Below are 14,741 nucleotides of genomic sequence, written 5' to 3' on the forward strand. Positions count from 1 at the left end.
AAAATCCAATCCAATTCCACATCAATTTGATTTATTCTTACACAGCCCTTAAAGTGGCCCAGCTAACCTCCCAGTGGTATCAAACCACTGCCAAGGATGAAGCAAATGATTCAAAGAGGAGACGTACCATCACCTTCACGTTAACCAGGGATGAACAGTAAACACTATCCTGCCTACAACATTCTGACCAGTGACTCTGAAGAGAAATATCTGCTATGATCTCCTCACTGGTCAGCTCATCTCTGACTTCCACACCTGCACATTGAAATGCTCAGGACAGAGACAAGCCACAGATCAGGTGCCATTGCAGTTGAACTCCCACTTTGTTACTCAATCCACTAATGGGTCTAGCACCAGAGCACTGATTTACAGAGGTGGCTGTACTTTATGCATTGCACATAACATTTCTTAATTAATTTTCACCAAGAAATCCATGTTTCCAACACAAACAAATACACTTCACATGTGACCCCTCAGCTTTACACCGATCTTGGGATAGGTTGTGCCATCCTATTCATTTGATTGGATACATCGACCTTAACTGGTTTATTTTTCGTGATTTAATCATTAATTTCCAGTGTTTTCTATGCATTTTTACTAAAGTATATATTTTTTAAATAATATTTAAAATCAAAATCAAATAGTCTTCAAGGTCAGAGTCATTTTTGTTTTTAAAAATAGCCCAAATCCCTTCATCAGCAATGAGCTGCCAAAAGGCCATCAGGACACACCAGGAGCAGGGCCCTGGTATTTATCAGCTGAGGCCTGGTCACCAACTGCACATGACCGCACTTCACAGGAGAAGTGCTGACCCCTCTATCCATTTATGTTGTTACGTGCAGCAGGGAAGTACCAAAGGTGATGAATTTGGGCAGAGGGCAGGCCAGATCCAATGGAAATAAGAACATAATTAAAAAAAGAGGAATGTGAATATACCTCTTGGATCTTCAAGCCTGTCTCTGTGTTCAATATTATCACAGCTAGTTCCCCATAGCCCTGAATAATTGGTTTATTATTGTCACATGTACCGAGGTATGGTGAAAAACTTTGTTTTGCAATTCCCTGACATTTCAAAACATTATCAACTTCCACTTTACACCCCCCAGTGACCTAGCCTCCACAACCCTCTTGGATAGAGAATTCAGGACATGTTAGACTTTTTAATGAAAATAATTTATAAGATATAAGGTAAGATTTCTTTATTAGTCACACGTACATCGAAACACACAGTGAAATGCATCTTTTGCGTAGAGTGTTCTGGGGGCAGCCCGCAAGTATCGCCACGCTTCCAGCACCAACGTAGCATGCCCACAACTTCCTAACCCGTACGTCTTTGGAATGCGGGAGAAAACCAAAGCACCCGGAGGTAACCCACACAGACAAGGGGAGAACGTACAAACTCCTTACAGTCACCAGTGGGAATTGAACCCGGGTCACTGTTGCTGTAATAGCGTTACGTTAACCGCTACACTATCGTGCCTGCCCATTCAATAAAGTTCATGTACAACTCATGAAGTGCAAGGGAATAGGTTCTGGTGCTTTGGAATTTTATAGGTGGATTAAATCGTGAGCAAATCTTTTATTCCTATATCCAGAATCAATTTTGTAAAATGCATCTAGCAAACCTATTAGTGTTTTCAATGAATGTTTAATTGCAGCAGCCATCTTGAAACTGATTTCAAATTCAGCTAACTCAAGCTGAAAAGCAAAGCATTGAATAATGTTATCACTTACACCACCTGCGTTTGGATCGGATTGTTCAAGGGCTACTTCCATTGTTGTGTCGCTTGAACTCCCATCTGGGAAGACCTGTTGCGACTGTAAATTAAAAGGAGAATGTTAGACGTCAACAATTCCACAGGAAAATGAAAATGTCCCTGTTTTTCCTGTACAATCATTCCGGAGTTTGGAAGGAGGAGGGAAATCATGTCATTGTTCACTGTTCACTGGAAGGAGTCTTAGTAAGTGACCTTCTGACTGCAACACATTAGAAAGATAAAGCATGGAAACAGGCCCGTCAGCCCACTGAGTCTGTACCAACCATCGAACACCTATTTACACTAATCCTACATTAATGACTTTTTTTTATTATTCTCCTCATATTCTCAAAAACTCCCTCCAGATTCTATCATTCACCAACACACCAGGGGTAATTGACAGTGGAAAATTAACCCACCGACTTGCATGTCTTTGGGATGTGGGAGGAAACCAGAGCGCCCCGGGGGGGGAAAACCCACGCGGTCACAGGGAAAATGTGCAAACTCTGCACAGACAGCACCCAAGGTCAGGATTGAACCCGGGTCTCCGGTGCTGTGAGGCAGCGGCTCTACCAGCTGCGCCACTGTGCAATCTTCACACAGTTCATCCCTTTCTGCATATTCTCTGTCATGCAACAACAACCACTACCCCATCTTGACATATTTTGCTGAATGATACAAGAACCCACAACACTCCAGGGACAAATCTAAAGTGAGCAGGGTGGGTGATGACTCACCCTGGGCCATGAGCTGACAGCAGTCCCTCGGCATGAGGGACAGATGTCCAGCTCATATTGAACCTAACTCATTAAATAAAATCTCACCAAAAAACACTGCCATAAAATAACAATACTCACAGCACAGGCCCTTAGTGCAACACACTGAATTCTGTATTTTCTTCGTCCAACTCCATTTTGCACTAACCCTGCACTAATTTTGTATTCTGTATACTGTATACCTTTTTTTGCACTATTTGCACTTGCACAATTTTTTGTCTGCGTTTATTGTATGTCCTCTGTTCTATGTATGTCCTCTGTTGTGTTAGTCTGGGGGAAGCGACATTTTGTTCCTCCATGTGTTTTTATAGCATATGGGTGAATGACAATAAAGTATAACTTGAACGTGAACTTGAACTTATGATATGCTGAACACTGGGGAAGAAATCTTCTGTCGTGTTCCTCTTCACCAAGTTGGTTCAGCATGACACATTGTGATAAGACACATGAAACTTGCTTTCTACCAGGTGCAGACACAAAATAAACCCACATTACATAGTGCTTTAACCAGAGTCTGAACTACACCATAATGAAGTGTCAAACTTTTCCTAGCCTCATCCAACACATTTTTGTTTCAAACAGGGGGAGAATGTACTTTCAACTAACAGCTGCAACATTCCAAATATTCATGCATTGCCAGAAGGGTCAGCAGACTTCCTGCACACTTTTGGAACACAAGTTTCACACCTGGATAGATTCATACTGTGCACTCAAAATGGTGTGGGGTGCCCATTCTGTGGGTGACACGGGAAAGATGACAGTTTCAGGGGAGAGGGAGGGCAGACCAGGGTCTTGGTGTGAAATTTCATGTAAATTTAGTGTATTCTAGTTAGGTTAGGACTTGATGCCTCTTCCATGGCCTGTGCTAAAATTCAGTCAAATTTTAAAAGGCAACAAGTTGCTAGGATTGCTTTTCAGATTCTAGACAATGACGAAAATTAGCCAGAGATTTGGCATTGAGGATAACCAATATAGGATGCAAATACAGCCACTACGGTTCAGTTACTGATGTATGGCCTGGTCAGAGACAATGGCCTTCTTGTGAGACATTAAACTGAGAAATTTTAATGCATCATAATAACTAATGAATGTGAAACACTTCAGGATAAGATATAAGGCACAATTAAAAGATGATCACTTTAATTTCTTCTCTTATTTCTGATATGTGCATATGAATTTCAAATTCAGGCAGGCTGATCACATCTATAAGAGGCTGCATATTTTTAACCACGTTGTTATTTGTATTCAAAACAACATGGGTGAGAGTGAATTGTACAAACCAGGAGCAGCCTATTCAACCCACTGTACCTGTGCCTCTTGTTTAAAGGGTTAACCATTTAATGCTTCTTAAGGTTCTTTCATTACAACTTCAAGTTTCTTTCAAAATTTATCCTTTTAAAATCTATTGAGGACTCAAGTTCCACCACTGTTCCTCGTCACCACAAATTTCCTGGGGCACTGTTTTTGTTTGTGAATAAAAATATGAATATCTAAAGAGGAGCATGACTGCAACCAGTTCCATGTTGAATCCCACTACTTTCGATTTGCAAGTGCTGAATCCTGGTCTCATCTCTCCTCGTAACTAAAAGGTTCGTATTCTTGGTTCCATGTCCTAGAGTGGGTTCAAGGCCCATTCCGAAGTACAAAGACTCCATGCCAACTCTTCAGTGCAAGAATGAGGGAATGTTGCATTGGCAGAGGTGACATCCTGTCTGCACTCAGATGGCAGTTTGTAACAAGTACACCCAATTGATAGATCAGTCAAATAATCCTCATCCACAATGTAGGATCATTTAACCTATATTTATCCATGGATTTATAATTTTCCCATTCTATTGTGGCCAAAGCAAGGTGATTTAACACTCAACATTCAATGAAGCATTCACTCAACTATGCAGACACAAAGACAATATCCACAGACACCTGAAATCACAGACCACCTGGAGTTCATTAAGCCCCTTAAGTAAGCCAACAATCCCCTGAAATGTAATACCTACAAATTCTTTTGCTACTCAGTGGTACAATAGGAAATGTGCTTATCTAAATATATGCTGGACCCATATGGTTTAAGCCCCAATGGGTATTGCAGTACATTATTAGGTTTCAAAAGATTTATAAGTTAAATTTGTCCCTTGCACTGACTTCTTGTTCAGCTTTTCACATTGCATTAAAAGAGGTTACTTAATCACCAAAAGATTAGGTGTTTAACATTGAGGAATTTACATCTTGCAAGCAAGAAACTCAATCTCCCCAACCTAGAAATGACCTATCAACAATGGTAGTGATACTGCTGTTCGTACAGCAGACAATGTGGGTTTGTCAAATGGAACTGTAAAGGAAATGCCTTCCTGGTAGACGTTACCTCAGTGGCGTTTTATCATTTTCTAGCAAATAAGTCAGAAAAATACAGCTTTAGAACATAACTGTAGTATAGGTACCAGGAAAGGACTTCAGTCCTACAGACAACTTCAGACTGTGCAAGATGATTTCTGGCTCTCTTTCATTTGTTTACCAATATACTGAGTCCAAACCTGAAATTCTGATGATATCAAGGACCACTGATAGATGAGAGAGGTATTGATAGGAGTCCAAAGCCATTCTTTACATCAATATCCAATATATACTACAATGATACCTACAATCTAATGCCAACAAACAAAATTGATTTTGTTACTTACCAACATTAAATTAAATTGCTTCTTTCAATAACCTTCCAGATTAGATTTCTCTGATATCACAGTTATTCAGTATTCTTAAAGCACACATTTTTTTGCTTTAATATAACCTCACACAATGTAATGATGTTGTGTGAGGTGATCCTACAGTTGATGAAACAGAGACAACATCATACGTGCACTTACTTAATAATATGCACTAGGCCTGAAATTCTACATCAGTGAATAATAGCATCAGAAACAATTGCTTTCCCTCATCACTGAGAAAAAGATCTCCACACAATCAATGCATCTCACTGGGTGCATTGATCATTGTCCTTCAACGCCTGAAAGACCACTTTGCAGAAAATTATGACCACTGGCTTCCAAGAGATTCATAAAAGAGTTTGCGAATTTAACAGAGATCATCAGATTGACCGTCTGGCAGTCAGATACAAATCCCAGCACAACCAATACTACCTGCTGGGATTCCCCAGTATTATTGGGAATGTCACCTCTCGAATCCTGCTGCTGATCCGATCTGATCACACTGGGGTTGTAGAGCTTCACATTAGGAGGCAACCAGGGAGGGATGTTCCTTTGTTAAAAAAATGCTTTAAAAATTAATAATCTTTAATTTTTTTTTAAGTAAAGAAGTGCAAATATTTTTTTTAAATATCTCTATTTTGAAAATTGCACCGACTTTAGGGAAAGCCCTGTTCACAGCTGTCAAAAGCTGTCAAGACTGAAGTGGAGAGGTGATGCATATGCAAAGCAACACAAGAGGTCTAGTCAACACCACTAGCCCATGTGGTGCGGAGAACCCACTGTACCTGGCCCAGGTGAGTGTGTTGTGGGCAGACTGCAGATGGTAGTTCTGGGCAGCCAGACTGGGCTGGAATGTTTCAATCCACCTGTAGCTATGCCAAGCCACCAAGGCAAAATGTCACTAATTATGGTTCCATGTGCCAAGTTTAAGTAGCACAGGAGGCAGTATTTATTTGCACAGAGAGTGATCAAAAACTGGAATGGATCTCTGGGAGGAGTGTACTGGTCTACTTTTTAAGAAAAGCTAAATGATTGGCTGGAAGAGCAAGGGTTACTATTCTGAGTACAGAAAGATTCAAATGTATCAAAGGACTATATTTCATAGAAACATAGATAGAAACATAGAAAACCTATAGCACATACAGGCCCTTCGGCCCACAAAGTTGTGCCGAACATGTCCCTACCTTAGAAATTACTAGGCTTACCCATAACCCTCTATTTTTCTAAGCTCCATGTACCTATCCAAAAGTCTCTTAAAAGACCCTATCGTATCCGCCTCCACCACCGTTGCTGGCAGCCAATTCCACGCACTCACAACTCTCTGAGTAAAAAACTTACCCTTGACATCTCCTCTGTAACTACTCCCCAGCACCTTAAACCTGTGTCCTCATGTGGCATCTTCAATCAATAAAGAAAAGGACTCCTGTAGGTCAACTCAGCAAAAATATGGAATATTACCAAGGCATAAATCGTTAACTAAGTGGAAATCCTTGCAGGAAAACTACAGGAAAAATACAGAATAAAAACAGGAAAAGCTTGCAGCAATTTGTTAAGGATAACTCTGGGAAGGACTGAACCTGTCATCAAAAGTTCAAGACAGCAGAGTGAATTATTCTGGAGACTAAGTGAAAATACCCCAGCTGTATTGAAACTCCTGACAATAATTAAGTCCCCATACTCAAAGGAAAATCTCTCATAGTAAAGAAAGTAAAATAGTGTTTTAATAAGGCAGAAATATTGCCTGGCAAGTTGGTTAGAAGTTTACTTGAGTCGTCGACATTAGCAATGATAATGGCATTTTTATTCTGCATTTACAGAATCAGTTGTCAAGGCTCTTCTTACCTTACATGACCCCTAATTCATAGAACTGTTAATGAAATATAAAGACACCAACAAGATTGTCATTTGTCTGACTTACACCTATATGCCTTCAATGATGTTATGGACAATACTTTAGGGTCTGTGTATTCTCCATGGATCAAATAGCTGGGGTAAAATTCAGATTTTGAAGGAAACAGAGGGAAAAGTAATAGGGACACTGGCACTCATATCTAGATGGTGGTGGAAGGAATACCACAGGTAGTCCAACAGTAAGCCAAGTGGTATGTTGGGGCTGATATTTGAATAGCTGGATAAGTACTCTGATATTTTGATAGTGAGTTGGGGTTGAGGTAAACAAATTGGGATGCCAAAGGAAATCAGTAATTAAACACCCCAAAACTGTGTGAAGTAAGGTCATGTTCAATGGCGGTCACACCCAAAAGACTGCATACCTGGAAGTAACATGAGATTCCCCAAAACACTGGCCCTTATAGCAGGAAGTTGGTACAGTATACATGAAATATTTGTATTTATACTTATTACCTTTGTCATCTCCTGCTACTCCTGACATGCCGTTCTCAAAGTCAATAGTGCATATATGGTTGTAATTTAATTAAGGGTTGGAAAGGTCATTACAAATCACAAGGAAAAATTTAAACACTATAAATGATTATCAGAACCTTTAACATTGGATTATTGATGGGAAACCTTCTCTTATCCATAATTCAAATATTTTCTGGTGTTATTCTATTCTATCACATTTGTCTCGTTCTTAAAGTCTAACTTCACTTCTAAAAGCCTCTCCAGAGCGTTTCAATCATGCCTTTGGTCCTTAGAATTATTTGAGATTTGGGTGTAAGTTATGTTTTGATTATGGTATAAATTTAGATTCACCTTCCAAACGTCAGCTCCCAGAAATTCTAGTGCCACTTAAAATGTCACTTTTGTTGATTCCTGAGAGGAGCGCCAGACTAGCCAAATATTAAAGGCATCACAGATTGTTCTCATTTACATTGCGTTAGTCCTGAGAAAATATAGGGTCAGATTGTGCCGGACAAGCTCATCACTCACAGTCCCTGCATGCTCACACTAACAACAGATCGCCCATCTCTCCAGTACTCCGTGCCCTCAAGTGAGGTACTGAAGCCCATGCAGTGAATGAATTGCAGACAGTGTCAGACAGAGGTCCCACATCAACATTCCCCAGACTTTGCCTTATGTCACAGACATCAAGGAATTTAACAGATTTTAAGTATCTCTGAAATTCAGAGACATTTAACAACTGTTTTTGAATATTAATTCAATTTTAATAAATTTTTTTTGTTTTGGTAAAATCCTTAGAAATAATTAAAACATAATTTTAAAAGAAACTTTATTTCCCCTTTGCCTACTAAACTGCAGGACAAGAAGCCCTACTGAAATCAATGGGGTTTTTAGATCCTACACCAAGTCTGACCTAGTCTGGAACTAGGAGGAATTATTCCCTAGCATTATACGGTGGAATCCCAGCAAGACTGGAACCTGCAAATGGACTTAAATGCTCCCCAGATGGGTCAATGAGGCCCAGACTCATAAAGCTTGCACATAACCCCAGGCTCACCTAAGCTTTAATGGCAGAATGCTCACGGGTCCATTCAGAATTACTGATGAACCTTACTGAACAAGATTCAGCCCAAGGTTATTAAAGACTGGTCCTGGGTATTTCATTATAGAACAGTCTTCCTTTCAGTGAGCCCAGAAGAGGCTTAGTTGGACAGGTAATATGGGTTTCCACAAAAACCAGACAATAATGCATTCACGTCCAGGTTGCCATTTTAGTGAACCAATGTGGAAGATCTACATGGGGGTAAGTTTGTCAAGGGACAATCTCTCTCATTATCATTTTCCTTCACTCTTTTTCCTTGGATATAGGAGTCAAAAGCAGGTCATCAGAGAAAACTCTCTCTGAGTTACTGTAATAGAAAGGTCTTCGAGGTTGAAATTAGAACACAGCCTGTGTTCAAAAATATTTTACCAATTAGCCAGGAAAGGAAAACAAAACCTTGATGTACTGAAAGATAGGACATCTAATAATGCAGCACTCTCTCAGTTCTGCGCTGAAGTTTCTGAGGACAAGACAAACCTAAACCCACAACCTTCTGATGCAAAACCAAGGCTTACATGTCAACATATAAACATTGTCCAGGTCAAACATCACTGCAGAACATGAACTTTTGACAAAAAGGAATCAATTTTTTTCACTTGAAAGATTAGGGAACCCGCAGTGACTTTTCACCCTATAAATTTCTAATCTTCAGTTACAATGAAGGTAGTCACTTAAACACAATGTGTTTTCCAACTTCATCACAATTTAAAAGAAACCTCTGTACACCTTTTAACAGAAACATTAACCTAATTTTAATAATTTGAATATGATTTACAAGAGCAAAAGGGAGGATTTGAGCTCACACAACATTCATAATAATTTAATTAAGATAAATGTACGTAAACCAGTAGTTATGTCTTTTAGCTATACTGGAGGGTATATTGTGACTGAGAATAAAACTGAATTTTACTGTAGTGTTTTTTAATGATTAGCAAGATAATTTTCTTTGAAATTACAAACAGAGCATTATTTAGCAAAAGAGATCGATTACTGTGTTTAAAATGCAGAAACACTCAAGCAGGTTTAATGAATAAGCAGTATAATGAATCAATTATATTACCCTCGCCTGCTCTGGGATGAAAGGGAATAATGAAAAATAGCAACAATGAACAGAATAAATTATTTGTAATCCTAATTAGTGTTTACTTATTGAAAATGCAATCAATGTTGTTGCCTCTTAAAACTGTAAAAAAGGGAAGCAAGGCTGGTTTAAAGTCTATCAATGAAGTACAAATAAAATGAAAGCAAAATAGTACTGCAGATGTCAGAAATCTGACTTTAAAACAGAAAATACTGCTTAAGCAGCATTTGCAGGAAGGAGAAACAGAGTTGATGATTAGGATAAGACTGGACTGAGTTATGGATAAGGATAAAACTGGACCTTGGGGTGTGGTTGTAAATTGGAGGGGGGGAGGCTAATTACAAGAGTATTAGGCAGGAGCTGGGGAGAGTAGATTGGGAGCTGCTATAATTGGGTGACTCCACATCTGATATGTAGGAGTCATTTGAAGGCCAGCTAGTCAGAATTCAGGACCAACATGTTCCTATGAGGAAGGAAGACAAGGATGGCAAGGTTTGGGAACCCTGGATAACGAGAGAGATGGTAAATTTAGTCACAAAGAAAAAGTAAGCATATGTAGGGTTTAGGAAGCTGAAATCAGACAGGGTCTATGAGGAAAGCAGGAGAGAACTCAAACAAAGAATCAGGAAGGCTAAAAAGGGCAATGAAATGTCCCTGGTGGGGAGGATGAAAAAGAATCCCAAGGCATTTTGTACAAACATTAAAAACAAGAGGATAACTAGGGAGGAGTAGGACCACTCAGGGACAAAGGAGGGAATTTATGCCTGGAGCCAGAGGAAGTGGGCGAGGTACTAAAGAAGTACTTTACATTGGTATTCACCAAGGAGGATAGCAGGATCAGAGAGGGGTGTGTTGATATTCTAGGACTTGTTGATATCAAGAAGGAGGAGGTACTGGGGCTCCTGAAGAACGTTAAGGTGGATAAGTCCCCGGAGCCAGATGGGATAAATCCCAGGTTATTTATACAGGCAAGAGAGAAGATTGCTGGGGCTTGACAGAGATCTTTGTAACCTCTTTAGCCACAGCCAAGGATGATACAAAGGGTTAGGGTTTTCCTAGATGACTGGAAAATATACAATGTTGTTCCTTAGTTTAAGAAGAGAAACAGAGGAAGGTTGTCAAAGGATTCAGCAGGATACAGAACAGTTGGAAATATGGGCAGAGAAATGGCAGAAGGAGTTTAATCTGGACAAGTGTGAGGTGTTGCACTTTGGGAGGTCAAATGTAAGAGAAAGGTATGCAGTAAATGGCAGGATCCTTAGGAGCATTAATGTACAGGGGGATCTTGGGGTGCAAGTCCATAGCTCCCTGAAATTGGCAACACAAGCCGATTAGGGTGATAAAGGCAGCATACTTCATTCTTGCCTTCATTGGTTGGGGAGTTGAATATAAAAGTCAGGAAGTCATGATACAGCTCAATAAAACTTAGGTCAGATCACATGTGGAGTATTATCTGCAGTTCTGGTCACCGCATTGCAGGAATGATATGGAGGCTTTGGAGAGGGTGCAGAAGAGGTTCACCAGGATGTCGCCTGGATCAGAGGGTACTAGCTACAAGGAGGGTGGAGACACAAGAGACGGCAGATGCTGGAATCTGGAGCAACAAACAATCTGCTGGAGGAACTCAGCAGGTCGAGCAGCATCTGTTGGGGGAAATGAATTGTCGACGTTTTGGGTCAAAACCCTGCATCAGGACTGAGAGTTGAGGTAGCCAGTATAAAGAGAAAAGGAGTGGTGAGACAAGATCCTGAGGTGATTGGTGGACTGATGAAAGGTGAAAGGTGATGGGCAGGTGTGCCGGGGAGGGGAGGGGAGGGGAGGGGAGGGGAGGGGAGTGCAGGGGGTTGTAGTTGGGAGTCAGTGGCAGGTAAATGAGAGATGAAGGCAGACAAAGAAAAAACAAATGTGACACAGATAGAGTGAGGTGGGGGAAGAGGAGGGAGAAGGTTGAAGACAGCTGCTGGAGAGTGAAGAGTAGGAACACAAAGGGCTATCAGTGCTGGAAACTGATAAGCATCATCTCAAATCGTAACTCCAGGAACAAAAACCAAAAATCTCACCTTGTGAAAACCAGAACAAATTAGAAAAGTACTGTTCCCCGTTCAGAGGATTGGCCTTTCACAGCTACAAGACACATAGTAAGCCAATCCCACTACAAAGCAACTCCATTACACAGATCAGCACTCTTACTATTTCAGTTTAACTCAACTTTGTTCTGCTATCACACGGCCAATGTTTCCTTCATCTTTATGGGAAAGCCAATGGATCCACTTTGTGATTTTTTTTTTACATAGCAGGTTTTCAGGTTTCCAATTCTTTTACATTTCTTTTGCTGATCTATTCAAACCTTCTAGGCCAGACCTGCCTTGCTGGTCCAACACAGCACTGCCTGGACAGCAGGAGGATCTTCACTGGCACACTGAGGAAGGCCAGTGACTGAGAATGTCACTGAGAGCATTGACTACTGGCAAAGTACTGTCCTTGCCTTTACCATCTGTTTGGTATTGGTATTGGTTCATTATTGTCACTTGTACCGAGGTACAGTGAAAGACCTGTCTTGCATACCGATCATACAGATCAATTCATTACACAGTGCAGTTACATTGAGTTAGTACAGAGTGCATTGATGTAGTACAGGTAAAAACAATAACAGTACAGAGTAAAGTGTCACAGCTACAGAGAAAGTGCAGTGCAATAAGGTGCAAGGTCACAACAAGGTAGATTGTGAGTCCATCTCATCGTATAAGGGAACTGTTCAATAGTCTTATCACAGTGGGATAGAAGCTGTCCTTAAGTCAGGTGGTACGTGCCCTCAGGCTCCTGTATCTTCTACCTGATGGAAGAGGAGAGAAGAGAGAATGACCCAGGTGGGTGGGGTCTTTGATTATGCTGGCTGCTTCACCAAGGCAGCGAGAGGTAAAGACAGAGTCCAAGGAGGGGAGGCTGGTTTCTGTGATGCAATGGGCTGTGTCCACAACTCTCTGCAGTTAAGAGCTTCACATACTTGGTGGAAGGTATGCATATGGAGCCATTTAAAAACTATTAAAATTGAAGTTAACTAATGCATCTACAGCAGCTAATCAAAAACTTTTAAACCACAACTAATTAAATTTGAAATGTAATATCTTCCCTTTGCTTTACATTCAGCTGACTCTGGGGAGTTCAGCAAAACTGGTCTTACTGCTAAATGCATATTAAACTAATGGCACTCACGAGCAAATTCCTCACTGTTCTTTGATTGTCTGATACAGAAACTATAAACCAATTAATCTTCTGTTTTGATATGAAGCAGGTTTCAGGGCAGTCTACCAATACATTCTCTTTTATCCATTGTTTCCTGGTCTCTCCCCTCCTTTTCTGATTTAGTGTAAGTGTTTTCTTGCATCTTGCAGTTTTCTACTCTTATAAGGCTTCTAAGAAGTCCAGAGGTTGGTAGAAATAGTGAAATGGAGTAGGAGCAAAACAAGGCAGCCAATACATCAGAGGCAAGTTGAAAATCCACGGACATGAACGTTGACATCCATAAGCATCACCTCACAACATAAACCATATCAGGGTGCTTGGTTATGCTTCAATGACCATTAATTGGACAAAATCAGAAAATGCTGGCAGTGCTCAGCAGGTCAACTAGCACCAAGACTGATGCTCTATTTGTAAGCACTTCCTTTATGGAATGGCAGAAAATCATTTTCCATTTATTTTAAACTCCAGTTGCACGTAAGCTTTACTTTTGTTGAGACGCAAGAGACTGCAGATGATGGAAATCTGGAGCAACACATAAAGCGCTGGAGGAACTCAGTGGGTCAGGCAGCATTGATGGAGGGAAATGGACAGTCGATGTTTTGGGTCGAGACCCTTCATCTGGACTGGAAAGAGAGGGGAGATAGCCAATATAAAAAGGTGGGGGAAGGGGTGGAGCAAGAGCTGGCGAGTGATAAGTGGATCCAGGTGAGGGGGGTGATAGGCAGATGAGGGAGGGGGGAGAGTGGGAATGATGTAAGCTGGGAGGTGATAGGTGGAAGTGACAAAAGGCTGAAGAAGGTGGAATCTGATTGGAGAGGACAGAGGACCATGGAATAAAGGGAGGGTGGTGGGGAGGGGAACCCAGTGCGAGGAATGTGTGGATGATGGGCAGATCGATAGGGTGGGGGAAGGGAAAGAGATGGGATGATGGGGGCCAGTGGGATAAGGGAAAAAAAGGTACAGAGGGGAGTTGTTACTGGAAATTAGAGAAAGCGATGTGGATTTCAGCATCTGTAGTTTTTTTGCACCAACCACTAACTGGACAATTTGTTCAAGTTCTCTGATCGCATACCATACTTTAATAATTTCTTATCGGTATTGGCATATCCTTAAGCTTTTAAGGTTTGTCCACATCCAATAAAAAATGACTTATATGATGAATGGTTCCAGAGGCGAAATAAAAATATAATGTCACTAACAAAGGGGCTGAATATCAACATAATCATGTTCCTTTTCTATTCCATCCCTTCACAACCAGTTCAATACAGAAAGTTGTAAAGCAGATTTTGATTTCATTTTGAGGTTGGCTTGTTCCACAAAAAGTAAATTTCAGTGTGTGCAGCTAAATAATACATGACTACGTGCACAGATGGTCATTTTCGGAAAATTGGATGGCATATTCAGACTAATTTTATGAAATGACAAGTAGTTCTCCCAGGAAGAAATATTTTGCAGTTTTGCTCACCAACCTGTAGGTTAAAATAATAACGGCATCTTCCCAAGAAAAACTGCTGGGGTTCCAGTCTAACAATATAGACATTGAAGATTTTAAGTCCTGCTCAATTTGACCACAGATTTGGTAGTGGAAGAAATGAATGTTTAAAGAGGAGATGGATTACCATTAAAGCAAGCTGCTTTATACTAGATCTTCCAAGCTTTCTGAATGTTGTTGGACCTGTACTCATCCAGGTCATCACATTCCTGACATGCTTGATC

The 14,741-nt window shown here is 40.6% G+C and overlaps 1 protein-coding gene across 1 annotated transcript in view; it reads right to left on the minus strand.

Moving 5' to 3' along the window:
* Positions 1–14,741, minus strand: part of cusr (Copper-only SOD repeat protein) — a 92,393-nt gene that overhangs the window by 34,407 nt on the left and 43,245 nt on the right. The window contains exon 4 of the mRNA XM_052027438.1: positions 1,735–1,818. Coding sequence (XP_051883398.1) covers positions 1,735–1,818 — 84 coding nt within the window. The remainder of the gene's footprint in view (positions 1–1,734; positions 1,819–14,741) is intronic.

The sequence above is a fragment of the Pristis pectinata genome, chromosome 12, assembly GCF_009764475.1.
Source record: "Pristis pectinata isolate sPriPec2 chromosome 12, sPriPec2.1.pri, whole genome shotgun sequence".
Classification (NCBI taxonomy): domain Eukaryota; kingdom Metazoa; phylum Chordata; class Chondrichthyes; order Rhinopristiformes; family Pristidae; genus Pristis; species Pristis pectinata.